At 43.3% G+C, this 21,134-nt stretch overlaps 4 protein-coding genes and 1 pseudogene across 4 annotated transcripts; 3 read left to right on the top strand and 2 right to left on the bottom strand.

Moving 5' to 3' along the window:
• Nucleotides 1–6,405: 6,405 nt before the first annotated feature.
• Nucleotides 6,406–6,851, top strand: LOC146390410 (histone H2B 1/2). The gene has a single exon (XM_084923502.1). It carries the CDS (start codon nt 6,426–6,428, stop codon nt 6,798–6,800), a length of 375 nt encoding a protein of 124 aa, XP_084779628.1. The 5' UTR covers nt 6,406–6,425; the 3' UTR covers nt 6,801–6,851.
• Nucleotides 6,852–12,163: 5,312 nt separating this feature from the next.
• LOC146390409 (histone H1 pseudogene) lies at nt 12,164–12,967 on the top strand (annotated as a pseudogene).
• A 1,926-nt stretch (nt 12,968–14,893) lies between these two features.
• Nucleotides 14,894–15,382, bottom strand: LOC146390408 (histone H2A-like). Its single transcript, XM_084923499.1, has one exon. The coding sequence runs from the start codon at nt 15,330–15,332 to the stop codon at nt 14,946–14,948; it is 387 nt and encodes a 128-aa protein (XP_084779625.1). The 5' UTR covers nt 15,333–15,382; the 3' UTR covers nt 14,894–14,945.
• Nucleotides 15,383–15,589: 207 nt separating this feature from the next.
• Nucleotides 15,590–17,373, top strand: LOC146390407 (histone H3). The gene has a single exon (XM_084923494.1). The coding sequence runs from the start codon at nt 15,658–15,660 to the stop codon at nt 16,066–16,068; it is 411 nt and encodes a 136-aa protein (XP_084779620.1). The 5' UTR covers nt 15,590–15,657; the 3' UTR covers nt 16,069–17,373.
• A 78-nt stretch (nt 17,374–17,451) lies between these two features.
• Nucleotides 17,452–19,359, bottom strand: LOC146390406 (histone H4). The gene has a single exon (XM_084923510.1). The coding sequence runs from the start codon at nt 19,282–19,284 to the stop codon at nt 18,973–18,975; it is 312 nt and encodes a 103-aa protein (XP_084779636.1). The 5' UTR covers nt 19,285–19,359; the 3' UTR covers nt 17,452–18,972.
• Between the last annotated feature and the right edge of the window lie 1,775 nt (nt 19,360–21,134).

The following is a 21,134-nucleotide window of genomic DNA, read 5'->3' as shown; positions in this document are numbered from 1 at the left end:
GCTTTATTTGGAGTTCATAAAGTGAAGCTGTAAACTAACCAGAGACACATGAGGTGAGGATGATGAGCAGCAGGATCCTGCAGATCATCTTCTCCCTGTGAGAGGAGACAGAGGCGAAGAGTCATCAACACATGAGGTCAAAGGTCAGTCAGTACAGCTAGAAGAAGGAAAATCTACAGTCTGACTTCATTCACTCATTAAAATATCTAAAGACACAATGAAAGAATGAAGAAATATCAAAGCAAAGTTGTATCCAGACAAACAATAGTATCATTATATTTAAGAATAATTAGACTATTAACGTGTGTTTAAGACACTCTGATATGTTTTACAGTTTACAGTTCAAGAGCAATAATGCAGAAATCCACTAAGTGGAGTCAAAAATAAACTATTTACTGCTGCTGGCTGTTTTTCACTGACATTCTGCAGCCATGAAGTAACAGTGTACTGTCACGTACTGGCTATGCTCAGCTTTTTAAAGCTCTTCCTTAGTGTGATTGTCATCTTAAACAACCTGCTCATCGACATGCCTGAGGCGTTTATGATTCATACTGGTTGTACTCGTCCCAATAGCCCCTTGGAATATTCCAACAATCAAAGGCATGTGCTGCCTTTGATTTCCTTTCTTCTCTTAAAGAATTTACAACACTTTTATAATGCAGTTGTTATTAAAATAACTGAGAATAGAACTCACATTTATGAATGCATTTTTAACTGATATCATTAATAAAGGCCAGAGGTTCCCTACATCTTTTAAAAGACAAAGTCATTTTGTGCAAGAGTTTCCAGCAGGTCAACAGATTGCGCTGTTGACCTGCTGGAAAGCAGTGTAAGCAGTGTAAACTTGTGGAAACAGAAAGGAACTACATCGATATCTATTTTAAGTAATGCATGTAAGTGTATGCTCCATCTTCGAAACAAGAAAGGCATCTGGGATCTCCAGAAATGAATCAACACAAATGATGGTGGGGACATTTTCTCTCTAAGAATACTGCAGCATGGTGGGAGAAGCTACATGTAATCTCCCAGCATGCTCCAGGACAGCTGAAGGAGAGTGTGTCCTGGTCCATCATATTTGTTTTGGTTATATTTGTGTTTAAGTTGTGTTACTGGCTTCCCTGCAGAGAATTTCACAGAGTAAAACCAGAAATGATGTCACACTCAGACACTTTCACAGTGTTCACAAACAAACATTTCTTGTTATTTTTCTATACTTAAAGAAAATGTTTGATTACTTCCCCCCTTTACTTGGTGTGAATCAAAGCTATTCGTGTTTTCATTAACTTGTTTTTTGTGTTTCTGATCAGTCGTTCAGCAGCTTCTTCCTCATCTGAGTCTTTCACACTGCTGCAGACAGTCACTTCATTCATTACTGAAAATAAGATTGTCTTTAACAGAGCAGGAAACGTGAGCTTATAGCGCCACCATCTGGACAGGCAGGCTCATTTCAGCTCTAACTGTAGCTGAGCGTTGATGTTTAAAATGCAGCGAATCTGTGAGATTCCTTGAATGTTACTTTGTACATTTGGTGAAGTTTATCAGTAGTCAGTATATTACTGTTATATATACACTGGCCCTTTCTCAAGTACACAAGTCCGTACTCGCCGAGAAAGCAAGCACGGACTCGCAATTTCTACAATTGGAACACCAGCGTACTTGATGATGTCACAGGTCCAGAGTTTTTACTGTCGTCCTGTAGGAGTGTTTAGCTTATTTTAGAGTTTAGAAATGTGTTAACATAGAATGTAGAACTATTGTAGAGACACTGACACTGCCCTTAATATAATAAAGGCCTCATTGTGTCGTGAACTTAGGAGTAGATTGTAGGAGACCCCTCCCCCAATTGAACTGTGGAAGTAAAACAGAGGAGTTAATGCTGCGTGGAAATTACCTAGAGGATGTTTGAGTGGGGGTCTCAACATTTGTAACTGGATAACTGTGGTCTGGAAGGGAGATGGGTTTTATGACCTAGGGAGTCACCTACACCCACAGTGTCACGCACACACATCCACACGCACACTCACTCATGTGCGCTCACATAGGCATTCATGTGCTCGTGCACATAGATACAGACAGAGTTTGCAGCACACCGTAGGGGATTTTATGATGGGGACGCCTCTATAAAGCTGGCTGTAACGAACAAAGGGGTGAAGATTTGCAGAGGGACACACCGGCCTCGTCTTCCCTTCTAGAAGTGCATGCTTAAATAAAGATGAATAAAGGTTTTGTGAAATGACTACTGAGTTCCGGTGCCGTCTCTGGAAGTTTCGACGAATAAAAGAACAGGGGTAAAACTGATTTCGTAACAGTCCCCTCTTAATTTAACTGTGATTAATATGTTATGAAGCTTAACTTTAATCTCAGCCAAACCAATTTACTCAGGACAGCGGTGACGCAAATCTGAAGGAGTGTCCAATTTCACAGCCGTTTACTTCCGGTATACCTGACCTTCTGAGGACCCGGCCCACATAGGCCGCGAAGGCCGAGTCCTCAGGAGGATGCAGCCCATTTGGACACGACTCACAAGTACGTACAAGTACGCATATTGAGACAGGCCCACTGTTTGTACCTGTTCTGTTTGTTTCCATTTATTTCCATAGTGATTCACAGTGAATTAAATAAAGCACTTTCTAACTCTGTAAATAGAAATGTGATGAGGGACGACGCGACACGGAACAGAGGGAGATTCTGGCATGAATACACAGAAGGTAATGAGGGACTAGGGAACATACGGGGAGGACAGCTGAAGACAATTACACATAACAAGACAGGGAGGACACAGAACTGCAAAATACTGACCAAGATGGGGACCTTAAACGTAACACAGGGAGGACACAGAGATGACAGGAGGGGGCACAGAGAGCACGGAGAGAGCGCAGACATAACAGGCTGGGGAAACATGATAAACATGATGGAATTAAACACAAGTGAATAAAGCCACAAGAATTCACAATTAAATAAACGCAGACACATAAATGGAGATAAAGGGCAAAGAAACAAGGGGAAATCTAATCAACTAAACTGAACAGACAACCTAGGGATTTTAAGAATACAAATGGACTTAAAACAGAATGTCAAAACTCAAAACACCGGGTTAGAAGTCCTGGGACCATGACAAATACAACATATGCAAACCAGAGAATCGCAAAAAAAAAAAAATTACATGAAACTTTTTTGTTTGATAGAAAAGAACAGATAAACTAACTTATGTTTACTTTCACATTTAGTTCTAAACTTTGACTGCCTGCAGTACTGCACCTGAGGGCCTCCTTTAAATACACACTTCTCAGTCAGTTCCCTCGTGCTGAGGAACACCATGTTGTGTTGTGTATGAAGTGTGGAGAGGAGTCCAGCGTTATAATAATCTTGTGACAAGAACTAGTTCTGATGGAGTAAACCATTTTTTTTTTAAATTCTGCTTGCACATTCAGCTTTCTGCTGAAGAAGCTTGGATGCAGGGAAGGATGAAGGCAACTTCAGTTATTGAGTATCCTAATCTTTCTCTTTTACTGCAGCATTAATTACAGTGTTTATGAAAGGCATTCAGAGGTTTTGGAGTGAGTCTGCCTTGATGTGCAACTAAATTCCTCTTATAGAGAATAAATATGCTGATGCTGAGTGGCTGCTGTTCTTCAGCTTGTAGAAACCATCATACACTTGCTGTCATACACTACACACCTATGCTTATTTGTTTATACTGGTTTTCTTTGTCATGGATTCTAAGTAAACTGAGAATCAGCTGATCTAATCTCTGACCTACATCTCACCCAAGTTACCCACATTCAATTTTTAGCTGCCAAAACACTAGATATCTATCTGTAAGAATTTACATTTTACTATTTTAAACTTGTGTTTCCAATGTTCACTTTCTGGTGGGCTAAAGGAGATGTGAACACAAGTATGAAAATGAGGAAGTTGGACTTCTGCTGAATGATCATCATTACTACTGTCAGAGACATGCACACACAAAACTGAAACCCTACAGAGCTTCAGTCTATATCAGAATGAAGTATTTACTCTAAGAAATGCACTAGAGACTGAAAGCAAGAATTTGACCTTTTGATATTTTTTCCTGAGTCAGTGTGTAAATATAGGCGATACAATTGGATCTCTTAGTCTGAGTCTGTGCTATAAAGGATTAAATTATAAATATAATCCACAGTTTAACTTTGTTTGTTAAACTGTGGATTTTCAGTGGTCCAGGGTGAAAAGGGAAGAGAGTACAAACATGCTCCACTCGTTCACTCCTCTCTCATTTGTCTTCAGCACTCTCACCCACTCCACTCCACTCCATGCTGCCAGAGAAACAGGTCAAGTAAAAAGGACAGGTCCAGGAGTTTATGCACAGGAAAAACGTGGTTAAAACAAACTGAGAAATCACGCAAGAAACAGATTATCAGAGCTGTACTGACAAGTATGACTCAATGATCCAGCGAAGACGCCTTCTGAGCCCTCAGCTTAAATAGCAGCCCAGGAGTCAAGGTAATCAGGCAGATTCACAGCGGGTGCGTGGGCCAAGGGTGGGAGCCCAGCTGAGCTCTGCCCAGGCAGACGGGTGAGAGACAGAGAGGTCAGAGAGAGGCAAACTCAAAACAACATGTGGCCTGGAAATTAGGCCAACAAGGGAGAGCATGACAGGAAAGAGGTCATCCAAGAAATCCAAACTCTTGATGTAATGATTACACGACGGTGAGCGAAGTAACAACTGCAGAGCGTATGTTGGCACTTTTATCAATCAGCTCTGCGCTGATGTGAAACTTTGTCTCACCAACTTTGTCTCTTAACCACAAAAGCTTTTTAGCTGTCCACCTAAACATCGTAGGCTAAATGTGCCGCAGAACACAAACTGAATAAAACATGAAGTTCATTGTATAAATTATGGAAAAAGGTATTATGGAAAATTCTAGTTTATCCTCACATTTAGATTTAGGTGGCTAGAACTTCACTGTGTGATTTTGTATAACCTTTGCATGCTTAGATGAAGTATGTGTACGTGTCAGTATGACCTGAACTGCTTAGCTAGGCGTAATGATGTTTCACTATGTTATCTGCTAACTGTTTTGCTCAGAAGGATGAAACTCAGGGCCAGCGACAGGAGCTTCCTGGGGAAAGATGGTAGGCGTTGCTCTCTGCCCTGCCACAGCCCGTGGGACAGAAACCTTTCGTAACTAAAAGATACAGAAAGTTGTGTGTGGGGGGTATAAAAGAGGAGCTGAGACATCCCAAGAGCAGAGCGCTCATAACTTAGACCTGTGATGTTTTGATGTGTGTTCGCTCTCCTGTATGCATGCAGTAATAAATAGCTTGACCACAGCGCTTTCCGTGTTGCAGACTTTATTTTATCTGAAAATTCCACGACAAAGGATTGTGCAAGTTACCTCAGTTTCTAAATCAGATTCACTTCTAGGCTTGACAAACATCAGGATGACGTTGACAACTCCATTAGCCAGAGTTCGCATGAAGGCAGGACCCAAAAGCAGACTGGATAAACTGAATGAAACTATACACACACAATACTGTATTTACCACAGTAGTGATCGGGCAGAATCCAGAGAAATGGGAGAATCCAGAGACCCTGAGAGTATGAGGAAGAAAAGCCCATAAAAACAAAAAATCATGAGCGGCCCACCGGGCAAATGCCCAGTATGCCCGATGGCCAGCCCAGCCCTGCATCACAATATGAACCACATCAAATTACAAGGAAAAAAATATTTTAACTGCTGGAACCAAATATTAATCTTTTTTATACATAAACCATTTCGGTAACACTTACACACACTCAGCTACTAAATGAATGTGTTGTCACACCATAACTATTTCGTTCTTGTAAAAGTGTTGCCAGCATCAACTAGTCTAACGGTCATCTACCAATCTAATTCAAGGGTCATGTCTGTGTTCTCCCACAGAAAATGATCCCACACGAACAACATGCTGCTTCAGACACTGATCCTCCCGGTGGAAGTGCACCTTCTTTTTCCTCCTTTTTAAGATTTTTAATGTTAATTTTAATTCAAAATCCACAGTTAAAAAAATATGAACACCAGATAATAAAAAAGTGAATGGTTCAGTCTCATGTGTGCTGTAGTGAGACATTGAACTTCACTAAAACTATGCAGTTATGAAACGTAACTTTAATCTGAGCCAAAGCGATTTGCTTAGCTGGAAATACATTTACTGCTCATTTAGAACAAATGACTGTCTCAGCAAACGAGGACACAATCACACAGTCCACTGTCTTTGTTAGATGCGCGCCTGTTTCAGCACAGTTCACAAACTCCCTCCAACACAACGTCCGGCCCACTGTGCGGCTCCACCAATGAGATCCGAGGGCCTGCGCAGTGGTATTAGCATACAGCCTGTATAAAAAGCGCTGCTCTCAGTCACGGAGCACATACATTGCTGCAAAGTATCGAGGAGGAAAAAAAATGCCTGAACCCGCCAAGTCAGCGCCCAAGAAGGGCTCCAAGAAAGCCGTGACCAAAACCGCCGGCAAGGGCGGCAAGAAGAAGAGAAAGACCAGGAAGGAGAGCTACGCCATCTACGTGTACAAGGTGCTGAAGCAGGTCCACCCCGACACCGGGATCTCGTCCAAGGCCATGAGCATCATGAACTCGTTTGTCAACGACATCTTCGAGCGCATCGCTGCCGAGGCATCTCGCCTGGCCCACTACAACAAACGCTCCACCATCACCTCCAGGGAGATCCAGACCGCAGTGCGTCTGCTCCTCCCTGGTGAGCTGGCCAAGCACGCCGTGTCTGAGGGCACCAAGGCCGTCACCAAATACACGAGCTCCAAATAAACTGGCTATCAGACGTCAAGACAACGGCTCTTTTCAGAGCCACACACTAAACTAACGAGCATAATTTCTTGTCACACACGCTAGTTACTATGTCGCCAACTACTTGAATTGCGGATATGGACCTTTGTGTCACTGGGTGGTATTAATCCGTTGCACTGACCGCGACAACTAAAATGTTTTGCTAGTTTTCAGTAGTGATGGGATTTCCGGCTCTTTTTAGAAATCCGGCTCTTTCGGTTCCGAACCGGCTCTTCAGGTTGTTTTGTTGCTTTAATTTATTATTAACAATATAAAATTATGCACAAAAGGAATTACTAATGTAAAAAGTGGTTTTATTTTATATATGTTTATATATAAATATATGCGGTGGTCCCTAGAGACAAAACACGTACAAACTCCAAAACACATTTCTAGCATGAACTGAACTTCCAAAGCAGAGCTACCTAGATCACTTAAATTACACAATTGAAAGCATGTGTGTATTGTTTGTGTATTTATACACAAGCACTCATATATTCAAATAATTAAAAAAAAAAAAAGTTCATTTACCTGTTACTACCACACACCAAATCCGGTCGTTGGTACTTGCTGGCTTGTGTAGCCACAAGATAACAAAAGCTCAACACTGCGCCCTAGCATCCTGGAGCACTGCTGTTGTCTTTTGTACGTGTTTTGAGTTTTTACGTGCTTCTGTGTTTTTACGTGTTTTGGAGTTTGTACATGCTTCAGAGTTCGTATGTGCTTTGTCTCTAGGGGCCACCGTAAATATACTTTTATTTATTCACTCCACATAAAATGTAATAACTAAATCATATAATACAAAAATCAAACTTTTCAGCTTTTTCCTTTTACAAATTTAAAGTGAAAACAACACAAAACACTGCAAACCACAACACAATTAAATACAAATTATAATATGAAAACAAAAAGAACATGCATATTCTCTGTCATATGGGCCCGCATGAATAAACTTTCTGAATCCTTTATCTGCAACCGAAAATAGTTGTGGATGATTACTATACCTTTCTGTGACGTTGTTGTCCCTGGCTCGCTCTCTCTGTCTCTCCCTCTGGCTCTGTTCCTGTGCTACTGAGTGTAACTACCGCCCCTCCCCCCTCTGCCCAGCGTAAAGCACAAGGCTCGCGTGCAGAGTGAAGCGGAAAGAGAGGGTGAGAGAAAGAAGAGGAAAAAAAAAAAAAAAACCCACGTGATGGCTCGCGATAAGGAACCGGCTCGCGTCGTTCACGTCAAAGAGCCGGCTCTAAGAGCCATTTCGTTCGCGAACGACCCATCACTAGTTTTCAGATTGTGGAAAGACAAACTCGCTACAAACAGAATTAATGCGACTTTGTATTTGACACTTGTGTTACAGTTCCAAGCATACTTTCTCTATTGTTCCTGATATGCGAAATTGAGTTATTACACTGAAATTCTGTGGCACAGAAAACTTGTGTTAACATTGTCAAAGGAGCTTGCAAAGAATTTCCCAGCTCTGGGACTAATAAAGGTCATCTCATGTCCTGGATAGCGACCTCAGTTTAATCTAGTGTCTTTAGTTTTGCCCAGTATATCTGCTCTTCTTTCTGGAAGATTCTGTGATTCTTCCACCTACTGAAAAATGTAACCACAATTTTCTGTCCAAGATAAGTAAAATGCTGAACAATACCTCCAACCCACTCCATCATGTGCTGAGCATCACAGGAGTGGGTTTAGTGAGAGACTGAGAACCAAAATTCACCTCTGAACACCACAGGAAATCATTCCTACCAACGTCCTGTACAACTCCATCTTATGCACAGCACTTACAATAGTTGCATTATATAAAGGCAGATAAAAAGGTGGCTACGGAGTAATTAAATCAGCAGTTAGATTGAAGACTGCTTTGATGGAAATTCCTCTTCGGCCATATCTAGGAAAGCTTGAAGGACACAGCAGAGCCTGCCTGTGGCATAGGCAGTATAGGCAAATGCTAAAGATGTCATCCATCCAGTGGCACAAGTGGGGAGGAAAGAAACAAAAAAAACCCCACACACCACAAAAAGTGTATGACGAAAGTAACGATACTAATTCATGCCTTTTTTAGTATACATTTTGGCACCAAGTTAGCCAATTTTGGCGTTCCAATAGTCCAACAAACCACCCTGTATCATAGTCTAGTTGTGTGTTTATAAAGTTAAAGTGCACATCAAGTCAGGTGGGTTTGTCATTTCAACCATGTGCAGTACAGTACAGTGAAGCGAGAGCATGATGCTGCATGTAACTGAAACAGGACCACAAAAATTGCACGTATGGAGAAACTGCAACAAAACAAATACAGACGACTAAAACGATACAGACCGTGCAATAGAAAGCTGCAACATCAATGTTAACACAATATGTCTGTGAAGGTTCTCAGTCATCCAGGTCATCGTAGTCAAAGGAGCTTGCAAAGAAAAGCGTCTGGACTTCTTTAAGTTTACTTGAAGACGTTTCACCTCTCATCCGAGAAGCTTCTTCAGTTCTAAGGTCAAATGGTGGAGAGTCCCAGATATAAACCTAGTGGGAGTATCCCCCCACAGAGGGACAAAAGGACCCCCTGATGATCTTCTAATCGCCTGAGCCAAGGTGTGAAACTGGGTGTGGGTCCCAATCAGCCAGAGTTTCGGGTGTGTTCATTGTGAAACCTGGCCCCACCTTATCATGCGAATTCCTGAGGTCAGATGGCCAAGGATGTGAGTGGGCGTTAAGGCGTCTGGGAAGGGATCTCAAAACTGGATTATAGATGGCAGAGAGTTGGTGTCGTAAACCCCCGCCTCTGTTCAAAGATGGTCGCTCACAGTGGACATAGATGGCTTCTTTCACTCCTCTTTCAAACCATCTGTCCTCTCTGTCCAAAATGTGAACATTGGCATCCTCGAAAGAGTGTCCTTTATCCTTAAGATGCAGATGGACTGCTGAGTCTTGTCCTGTGGAGGTGGCTCTTCTGTGTTGTGCCATGCGCTTGTGAAGTGGCTGTTTGGTCTCTCCAATGTAGAGGTCTGGGCATTCCTCGCTGCACTGTACAGCATACACCACATTGTTAAGTCTGTGTTTTGGCGTTTTGTCTTTCGGGTGAACCAGTTTTTGTCTGAGCGTGTTGCTGGGTCTGAAATGCACCGGGATGTCATCCATCTTTGAACAGAGGCGGGGGTTTACGACACCAACTCTCTGCCATCTATAATCCAGTTTTGAGATCCCTTCCCAGACGCCTTAACGCCCACTCACATCCTTGGCCATCTGACCTCAGGAATTCGCATGATAAGGTGGGGCCAGGTTTCACAATGAACACACCCGAAACTCTGGCTGATTGGGACCCACACCCAGTTTCACACCTTGGCTCAGGCGATTAGAAGATCATCAGGGGGTCCTTTTGTCCCTCTGTGGGGGGATACTCCCACTAGGTTTATATCTGGGACTCTCCACCATTTGACCTTAGAACTGAAGAAGCTTCTCGGATGAGAGGTGAAACGTCTTCAAGTAAACTTAAAGAAGTCCAGACGCTTTTCTTTGCAAGCTCCTTTGACTACGATGACCTGGATGACTGAGAACCTTCACAGACATATTGTGTTAACATTGATGTTGCAGCTTTCTATTGCACGGTCTGTATCGTTTTAGTCGTCTGTATTTGTTTTGTTGCAGTTTCTCCATACGTGCAATTTTTGTGGTCCTGTTTCAGTTACATGCAGCATCATGCTCTCGCTTCACTGTACTGTACTGCACATGGTTGAAATGACAAACCCACCTGACTTGATGTGCACTTTAACTTTATAAACACACAACTAGACTATGATACAGGGTGGTTTGTTGGACTATTGGAACGCCAAAATTGGCTAACTTGGTGCCAAAATGTATACTAAAAAAGGCATGAATTAGTATCGTTACTTTCGTCATACACTTTTTGTGGTGTGTGGGGTTTTTTTTGTTTCTTTCCTCCCCACTTGTGCCACTGGATGGATGACATCTTTAGCATTTGCCTATACTGCCTATGCCACAGGCAGGCTCTGCTGTGTCCTTCAAGCTTTCCTAGATATGGCCGAAGAGGAATTTCCATCAAAGCAGTCTTCAATCTAACTGCTGATTTAATTACTCCGTAGCCACCTTTTTATCTGCCTTTATATAATGCAACTATTGTAAGTGCTGTGCATAAGATGGAGTTGTACAGGACGTTGGTAGGAATGATTTCCTGTGGTGTTCAGAGGTGAATTTTGGTTCTCAGTCTCTCACTAAACCCACTCCTGTGATGCTCAGCACATGATGGAGTGGGTTGGAGGTATTGTTCAGCATTTTACTTATCTTGGACAGAAAATTGTGGTTACATTTTTCAGTAGGTGGAAGAATCACAGAATCTTCCAGAAAGAAGAGCAGATATACTGGGCAAAACTAAAGACACTAGATTAAACTGAGGTCGCTATCCAGGACATGAGATGACCTTTATTAGTCCCAGAGCTGGGAAATTCACCAACATGGGCAGAGCAGGATAAAATAAACAATTACAACAATATTACTATGAATAAAATAATTAAATATGTTTGACTAGTAGAGTCAACAAGACGAGGTTTAACTGGGAGATAAGCTGGATGTTTTTAGCAGGTATTGAGTATTCCACTTTGAGATACTCAGTGATCAGTTTGTGAATGTGTGTATTCACATGTTCATTCGCTGCTGTTGTTTGTTGTAGAGTCAGTAACTGTAGAAGGAAACTGAGTCAATGCAGACTAAGAGATCAGAGCCAAAGTGTGGAAGCGAGCTGCTGTAAGGTCACTAATGAAGCTTCTGATGTACAACAATGTGAGTGAAACTGTGCTTTGGTTAGAAGCGAGCAGCTGTCACACAAGTCTCGCTGCTCCGTGGGCCTCCAGCAGCATCGGTGTGTTTGCTGGGAGCTCGCAGCGTCACTTTGTCCCACAGCTGCGCTCACCAGATGCTGCTTTTAACTCGGAGTGCGTGAACAAACATGTGTATCAGCTAGAAAAGGCTTTTTACGGAGCTCTGCTGCGGCTCCATCGGTTTTAGCAGAGAAAAGAGTCCAAGAAGCCGCCGAGCAGCGCTGAGCTCCGCACCGAGTCGCTGAGCTTTGGGAGCTCCACGAACCGAGAGCAGAGAGCACGAGAGCCCGACACGAGGCCTGCACGACGAGACACAAGCCCGCTGTGGACGGCTCCACTGTCGACCTGCAGTGCTGCTCACACACTCACTTTAAGCTCTTTGATCCCGAGAAACGAAACACAAAATGAAACTTTGCGCGACACGCGAGAGCTGCGCGCGCTGCCTTCACTCTCCACGGTTCTCATGGTGCGTTTAAGTGCAGCGTGGCGCTTCCGACTTGCCATCACTGTACCGTGAATCTCGATCAGACGTGAAAGAGGAAAATGTCCGAGGAAGCTCCCGCACCTGCTGCCGTCCCAGCCAAGGCGGCCAAGAAGAAGACAACGACTTCCAAGCCCAAGAAGGTCGGCCCCAGCGTGGGCGAGCTGATTGTGAAAGCCGTGGCCGCTTCCAAGGAGCGCAGCGGCGTGTCCGCAGCCGCGCTCAAGAAGGCTCTGGCTGCCGGAGGCTACGATGTGGACAAGAACAAGGCCCGCGTCAAGACCGCCATCAAGAGCCTGGTGGCGAAGGGCACTCTGGTGCAGACCAAGGGCACCGGGGCCTCCGGATCCTTCAAGATGAACAAGAAGGCTACTGAGAGCAAAGCCAAGAAGCCCGCAAAGAAAGCCGCTCCTAAAGCCAAGAAGCCCGCCGCGGCCAAAGCCAAGAAACCGGCAGCAGCTGCTAAGAAGTCGCCCAAGAAGGCAGCAGCCAAGAAGCCCGCAGCCGCTAAGAAGTCGCCCAAGAAGGCCAAGAAGCCAGCAGCGGCGGCCAAGAAAGCGCCCAAAAGCCCCAAGAAGGTGCTCAAGAAGGCTCCCGCACCAAAGAAATCCCCAGCCAAGAAGGCCGCCAAGCCCAAAGTCAAGAAGGCAGCCAAGAAGAAGTGAGCTCACACCACTCTCACACTCAACAACGGCTCTTCTCAGAGCCACCACAGCAACACACAAGAGCTCCTTCCTCACACTCACTCACCACTCTGTCATTCACAATAATGTCCTTATTATTAAAACACCCCCCATTTTACTATCATGGTGCACATTAGTGCTGTCTAAGCAAGTCTACAACTCCAGAAGAAGAATACAAATATTAACAACTCAACATTTACAATCACACCTTCATAGTACAGACACTTGTCATTTTTCTATGAGACAATATCATGCAAGAAATACACCTTTAAAAGTTTCACCTACATTTTTGAAGTATTTTATTAAAAAACATCAAATGTGACTGAAAATATTACATTTATAGATGCATGTTATTATCTATATATGAGATATGTGTCACTTCTACTTTTGTTTTTTGAAAGCCTACACTGCATATTTTAATGATAACTAGCCAATATTATCCAGGCAAAATGCTCTACTCTACAACCTCACCTGACTAAATCTAGGCCAGTTGAACTGACATTCCGTGATTTCAAGGACACATTTTATTCCAAGCTGAACCCATACAGCTATTTATTTTAGCATGTATTCATTTCATTACTCATTTTATAACCATTTTGATTCATGTACATTTGAACTAATGGAGTTCTGTGGCATTAAGGGTGCAGGGAAATCCGTTATTTTAAAATATAGTCTTGAGGTTTACTTCTTCTTGACCTCACCGATTCTTTGGATATCCCAGCTGAAGAAGAGTCCGGGGCTGCCCTGTGTCCCCCTCCACAGTAGTTTTCCACTAATTCGATTGTTCTGTCTGGGGGGGCTGTCCTCTTCCCAGGTTAGTAACTGTGGCTTCCTGTTTATCTGGCTGAGGCAGCTTTTACTCATTTTATAACAGGCAGACCCCCACTGTCAATACATTTTTCACACTATACAGTTACACACCAAAGTTTATCGCTGAACCAACTGATTTGGCACGTCAGAGGTCAGGGTTCAGCAACTTAATGTCATTCTTGAGAGCTTTAAGGTCGCATGAAATGCTTTGAGAACACAAATCCACTATTGTCTTTAAAACAGGGGTTGACAAAGACATTCTAACAAAACCCACACTTAGGAATCATTTCCTGTTGTTCTGATTTCCAGCCGCCCCCTATTATCCAAGCAAACTATTGTAATCGTTTTATTCTACTCACAATAGACGCAAAATGTCCCCAATTCAGCAGCAGTGCTGAACACGTCGCAAACAGCTCCACCTGTCCCTCTCCTCGTTATGATTTCCTGTTGAGTTTGAAAAAGTTTGTGGTTTTTCATGAATTGCCTTGTGTCTTTTTCCATGAGCTTAGTTTATAATAAAAGCAGATCCTGAGTGAAGCCAATCATTAGTGTTAAGCTTTGAATTTACCTGAAATTGTTAGCTGAAATATCAAGTTGGACAAGACGAAAGCCTTGATCATATGGTGAGAGAGACTGCAGGCGTTTGCCTTTTGTTTTAATACCTGGAGTATATGTTAAATCTTAATGTCAATTGTTGCCTGATGACAAGAACAGAAGTAAGCACTCAGCTAAGCAAATATTGTGTAAGTGACTTTGCAAAATGTCCCAAATTCAGCAGCAGTGCTGAACACGTCGCAAACAGCTGCACATTTTCCTCCCTCTGTACCAAAGAAGTCCACCCATCCCTCTCCACCTCATGTTTGGTGTTATGATTTCTTGTTGAGTTTGTGGTCTTGCCACATCATGAACTGTGTGTCGTCTGTTTCCATGAGCGTAGCTAATCATTAGTGCTTCTGCAGTCATAGTAAGCAGATCACCAATGACAAGCTTCAAATTTTCACACTAAATTAAAATTTAAGGACACAGGACAAGGCACAAGACTTGACCACACAGCGAGAGAGACTGCAAGTTTCTTTAGATCTATAGTATTTCAGTTCTACTCTGATGACAAAACCATAGTGGAAACCATCGAAAGGTAAATTTAATTCCCTCACTGTGAAAGATGACAAATTAATGTACATTTTAAAATAAATAGAGATGCATAATTAACATTACCCAGTACACAAATCCTGATAGAGACTGTAACAGTAAGAAGGATATTTGCTCAGAGAGAAGTGTGTGGCTCTTAAAAGAGCCTTTGTTTTTGATGAAGCCGAGCGCTTTGCGTTTACTTGGCCTTGGCGGGCTTCTCGGTCTTCTTGGGCAGCAGCACAGCCTGGATGTTGGGCAGCACACCACCCTGAGCGATGGTGACTCCCCCCAGGAGCTTGTTGAGCTCCTCGTCGTTGCGCACAGCCAGCTGCAGGTGACGTGGGATGATACGAGTCTTCTTGTTGTCGCGAGCTGCGTTGCCAGCCAGCTCCAGGATCTCAGCAGTCAGGTACTCGAGCACAGCTGCCAGGTAAACGGGGGCGCCGGCTCCCACACGCTCCGCATAGTTACCTTTACGCAGCAGTCTGTGGACACGACCCACGGGGAACTGAAGCCCGGCACGGGATGAGCGGGTCTTGGCCTTAGCTCTGGCTTTGCCTCCGGTTTTTCCACGCCCACTCATTTTGACAGGTTCTTTTCTTCGTAGTATCGGCACTCAAAGGAAATGTGGCCCGATCAGCTCAAAGCCTCGCTTATATTTCCGCAGAGCGCGGGCAGCTTCGTCACCCACCAATCGCAGAGAGGCTTGCGGCAGCGCGCAACATCAATGCACTTTTCTCCAATGAGCGGCACACACCGAGGCGGGGCGATGCTCCACGTGGAGCCCATCACCAATCACGAGCCGGAGCGGCACCGCGTCACAGCCAGTCACACACTTTAAGAGCAGCGCGTCTCCTCTGTTTGCTACATTTTCTGCTCTTATCACAGGGAAAGAAACGTGAGGAAGAATGGCAAGAACCAAGCAGACCGCTCGTAAGTCTACTGGCGGCAAAGCCCCCAGGAAGCAGCTCGCCACCAAGGCCGCTCGTAAGAGCGCCCCGGCCACCGGAGGCGTCAAGAAACCTCACCGTTATAGGCCCGGTACCGTAGCTCTGCGAGAGATCCGCCGTTACCAGAAATCCACCGAGCTGCTGATCCGCAAGCTGCCCTTCCAGCGCCTGGTCCGCGAGATCGCTCAGGACTTCAAGACCGACCTGCGCTTCCAGAGCTCTGCTGTCATGGCTCTGCAGGAGGCCAGCGAGGCTTACCTGGTCGGACTCTTCGAGGACACCAACCTGTGCGCCATCCACGCCAAAAGGGTCACCATCATGCCCAAAGACATCCAGCTGGCTCGCCGCATCCGCGGAGAGAGAGCTTAAGCTGCACGCTCTCCTACAAACAACGGCTCTTTTCAGAGCCACCTCACTCACACCAAGAGCTCGCTCCTTTGTTGTTTTTATTAGTATTGTTTTTATAATATAAGTCTTATGCTCAGACTTAAATCTTCATGCTGTTTCTATAGCAGAAATTACAGTTGGGATCAACATGGAATTCACTGACTTTATTTACAGAATTGCCTCATTCACTATGGCTAATGTGATTGGCTGTGCCTTTCAGGGAGCTGTTTACGTCTTTATGCGTTCTCAGTCATCCAGGAAAGTAAATCTCCAAAAAGTTGATTCTGTTCATAGATGTAAAACAAATATGCCGGCAGTTTATCTCAGTTAACGAGAGGAGCAGGCATGTGTTTGGCTCCTTCACATAGTGGACATTGAGTTGTTGTGTGGGCACCAGTAGTCCATGTCTGTTGCTGTAACAGTAGTTCATGTTTGGAATAAAAAATCCCAGCTCACTGATTTGATCGGGGCAATAGTGCCTAAAATGTTGCATCATTTTGCTGAGAGATCTTTTACTTTGTGGTAATCTTAGTTGGACAAAAACCACCAGGTCATTCAGTGTTCCCTTAGTGCTAATGTGTAAGAGATGTTTGTGTACTATAACTGAAGTAATGTTGTTAAGTCCTTAAAGTCATATTCTTTTATTGTCATGACTGTATTTGAAGCTTTTTTTTTTTTATTATTATTTTTGGTATGATACCTGATTTATATGGAATATGGCTGAAGTAAACTAAAGTCTAAAATACTTAGTCATTTGTTTAATGGTAATTTAACATTAAGTAATTCACATGAAACTATGAATTGTAATTTTAAATGGTTTAAAATCATGTAGAATAGCATATGTAGGCAAGTATGTTTCTCCTTTTTTTTTTTTTTTTTTTAAAATCAAGAAACAAAGACAAAAGCAGGACAGGGTTCGGTGGTTGAATCATCAGTCCCCACCAATGCCAAAACCAAATCTACCCCCTTGTCAGGATCATCCCCCACCACCTGCAGCTGGCCGTCCACAACGACGAAGAGCTGAACAAACTGCTGGGCCGACAACATCCAGGCCAAGAAGAATGAGAAAGCTAAATAAAATCCAGCCACTTTCCTCAACCAACTAACGGCTCTTGTAAGAGCCACTCACCTCTGAGAGTACACTTGATTAAAGTAATGACACTAAATCTTTAATCCATAGGTGTCAAACTCATGTTCACACTAGAACTGAAGTGGGACAGCCCTGTTAGTCTATCAGTGTGTGCAACACATTTAGTTGTTTTAGTACATGAATAAAAATCTGACATCTGAAATCTGTGAAGTTATTACCCAGACTTTTCTTTTTAAAAACTTGCTTTGAAACCAGAGATCTGTGTCGTAAGTGCATACGATAAGATGACCTTTATTAGTCCCACAGGTGGGAAATTTGTTTCGTTACAGCAAAAGTGCAAAGTTATGTAGCAGAAATTAGAAAACACTGGTATGCAATAGAATAAAATAGAATACAAATGCTATATACAACTGAGTAAGAAAATAGAAAAGTACAACTTTGTCAGAAAAAAGAATTGCACATATAGCAGTCTTATTGCACTTGTGTGGATGTGTGTTTGATCAGCTGCAAGTCTTTGTTGTAGAGTCTGACAGCAGTGGGGAGGAAAGACCTGAGTAATCTCTCTGTCCCACATCGTGGGTGCTGCAGCCTGCCACTAAAGGAGCTGCTCAGTGCCGTCAGAGTTTATGCTGTCAGAAGCATAAACATTGTCTCATTGTTTGTTCCTTAAAGTACTTGCATTAAAACTTAAAAACAAGACAGCTGAACAGATTAAAGAGGTTCAGACTTATAATTGTAAATCACTACAAACTCTCATTTAGGTCTAAGATTAATTTAGACCGACAGCGAACCACAGCTGTGAGCTACATGCAAACACACTTGTGTGGTGTATTTTCTGTAATTCTGATCCACTCCTTGAAAGAAGCTTTTTTTAAATTATTATTTTTACCTGGAAGCATGTCAACTAAATGTAGATAACCTGGCAAAACTTCTTGTTTGCGATGTGGGTCGTTTCATTTACAGTTGCCTTTGATACTTTGTTTGCAGTTTAAACAGACATGTTGCATTTCAAGTGCATAAAATCTGGGTACTAAATATATCTTTGATAATGTTGCTTGTATGAAGGTTATGTCAGGATTGTGAGAGTGAGTAAGCCTTTCAGAAAGGAAGATGACACATCAAAATTGTTATATTGATATGATTGGTGAAGATGATATTTCAGGCACACATCAGAAAGAGGTTTCAAAAGCTTCATTGGGCTTCAGCCACTCATGTCCACCTTTTACTAGATCAAAGGTGGGTTAGTTACCTTAAAAAAAAAAAAAAAAAAAAAAAAAGAAGAAGAAAAAAGTGCGTTCTACAGCAACAGCACAATCCCCGACACTCTCTCTTCCGACACACACACGCACCTCTCTAACCCCCGCCCCCCGAACACTCTCAGCCAACCACACACACCTGCTCTCCTCCAGACTTTGTCATTGGTAGCTGATCTGATTGACAGACTAACCGGCCTCTAGACTACTGCACATTCAAGGACACTCAGTAAATCACCATGCTGCGGGTGTGGTCCAACTATGCCATAAGTAATTGGCAATTCTGAACACAAAAACACTGATAACACAACAGTCAACTAACTTGTAACCCAGTCCGTTACAAAATGTTGGCAATGTCAGTCGGTAATCGTTCGCGAAGTTCTAACACACTACATCAGCAGTCGGTATGGAAATACTGGCAGGTATTTTACTAATATCTTCAAGACTTCATAAAAAAATATATAACACCGTAACAGAACAAAGCTCTCAAAGTGAAGTGTGTGGCTCTTAAAAGAGCCGTTTGATGGATTTGGGCGAATGAGTTTAACCGCCGAAGCCGTACAGAGTGCGTCCCTGCCTCTTCAGAGCGTACACCACATCCATGGCGGTCACAGTCTTCCTCTTGGCGTGCTCAGTGTAGGTGACGGCGTCACGGATGACGTTCTCCAGGAATACCTTGAGCACACCGCGGGTCTCCTCATAGATCAGACCGGAGATACGCTTCACTCCGCCACGGCGAGCCAGACGACGGATGGCGGGTTTGGTGATACCCTGGATGTTATCACGGAGAACTTTACGGTGCCGCTTGGCGCCTCCTTTGCCGAGTCCTTTACCACCCTTGCCTCTTCCACTCATGGTTACAGTTTCTTCTTTATACGAGCAAAGTCGAATGAAGTTCAACCCCACGGAGCCGTCTTATTATGTGTGCTCGGCGGACGTAAAAGAAAACAAATGGTGCGAGGTTCGGTGGACGACTTGAAGCTCAGTGGCTCCGCCCACTCTTCTATTCTTATTGTGGAACCATTGTCTTCTGGTAATGACAAATTAAATCTAACCGAACCAAATCGCACCCACAATGTCATGTCAGTGTTATTTCTGGGAAATCTACAAGTGTATTTATTCAGTGTACAGTAAACTGCTCCAGAGCTACTCCACCCGCAGTCACAGTCATGCTCTTCCTCATTTCCGCCAAAGGCCGGTAGATGGCGGTAGTTTCAGCCGCTCCTGTTTTCTTTTATGTCTTCTTTTACATGAGATGTAAATTTAGGAGTCCATCAAGCAACCATTCAGATTCATTTCTTAACAGCAAAAGTGAGTGGAAGAGTTAAGTCTTTGTTCATTCGAAGAAGAAACTGTAACCATCAGTCGAAGAGGCAAGTGTGGATTCATTTCTGAACAAATGAATTCGTTTCTGAACAGCCAAAAGGAGTGGAAGGGGTAAGGGAAATCTCCATTTTCTTTTCTTTTCCTTTGTACATTAATTTCCTCTGCATTACTTGCGGTGTGTCCTCCAAATCAATTTAGTACACAATTTACTTAATTTAATAAAAGTTTTCCAAGGGCGTGGGGAAGACAGTTAAATTTTAACACATGTGCTGCATCAGCTCAGGGACAACACATGATAGCTCTGTCATAGCTCTGTAGAACAAATGATATAAAGATTGTAGTGTTCTTATGATCCTCTAATCACCTGAGCCAAGGTGTTTCACACCAGTTTCACACCTTGGCTCAGGCGATTAGAGGATCATCAGGGGGTCCTTTTGTCCCTCTGTGGGGGGATACTCCCACTAGGTTTAAATCTGGGACTCCCCACCATTTGACCTTAGAACTGAAGAAGCTTCTCGGATGAGAGGTGAAATGTCTTCAAGCAACTTAAAGAAGTCCAGACGCTTTTCTTTGCAAGCTCCTTTGACTACAATGACCTGGATGACTGAGAACCTTCACAGAAACATTTTAGGCACACTATTTCCACTATCAGATCAGTGAGCTGGGATTTTTTATTCCAAACATGAACTACTGTTACAGCAACAGACATGGACTACTGGTGCCCCACACAACAACTCAATGTCCACTATGTGAAGGAGCCAAACACATGCCTTCTCCTCTCGTTAACTGAGATAAACTGCTGGCATATTTCTTTTACATCTATACTGTCCAGAGTCTCCTGGTGGACATACAGCAGCATTGTTTAATCTCATTCGAGTCACTGTTAACCATAGCCATCTTTTTAGTCTTCTGAGAGCACTGAAGCTTCTTTTAGCCTCAGTACATGCGTTTTATCCTCAGATTAAAATTAATATTATTCTGTGCTTGATGTGCCTCATGTTTGGCCCTGGCTCTTCCCCTCTGACTGCAATAGGACATATTGCCACCTGATAAAATAACACATTGATTCGTGCCATAAAAAGTGAGACACGTCAATTCAGATTCTTTGTCAAACATACACTAATGAATCAATTTACATCAGCAGCCTAACAATTGTCATGATAATAAATACTAGTTAATCTACAGCACCAAATCATCAGTCAGTCACCTGTGACCTCGCCTCTTCACCTCTGTCCGAGCTACAACATGGCAGAGCTGCCTCTGTCAACTGATAAATAACAGTGAGACATTCCACATACATGCAGTCACACATGTGCTTCAAATACAGTAATGAACCATCAAGTCATCATCCAATTTCACCTGTGATCTTGTATCACCAT

Source organism: Perissodus microlepis, chromosome 3 (genome assembly GCF_051167445.1).
Source record: "Perissodus microlepis isolate ML-2025 ecotype Zambia chromosome 3, ASM5116744v1, whole genome shotgun sequence".
NCBI classification, from domain to species: Eukaryota; Metazoa; Chordata; class Actinopteri; order Cichliformes; family Cichlidae; genus Perissodus; species Perissodus microlepis.
The sequence above is the reverse complement of the archived record's forward strand: the minus strand, read 5'-3'. Positions and strand labels throughout refer to the sequence as shown.

Coding starts and splice junctions, on each gene's coding strand:
- LOC146390407 (XM_084923494.1), top strand. CDS start 15,658: ATGGCAAGAACCAAGCAGACCGCTCGTAAGTCTACTGGCGGCAAAGCC.
- LOC146390406 (XM_084923510.1), bottom strand. CDS start 19,284: ATGAGTGGAAGAGGCAAGGGTGGTAAAGGACTCGGCAAAGGAGGCGCC.
- LOC146390408 (XM_084923499.1), bottom strand. CDS start 15,332: ATGAGTGGGCGTGGAAAAACCGGAGGCAAAGCCAGAGCTAAGGCCAAG.
- LOC146390410 (XM_084923502.1), top strand. CDS start 6,426: ATGCCTGAACCCGCCAAGTCAGCGCCCAAGAAGGGCTCCAAGAAAGCC.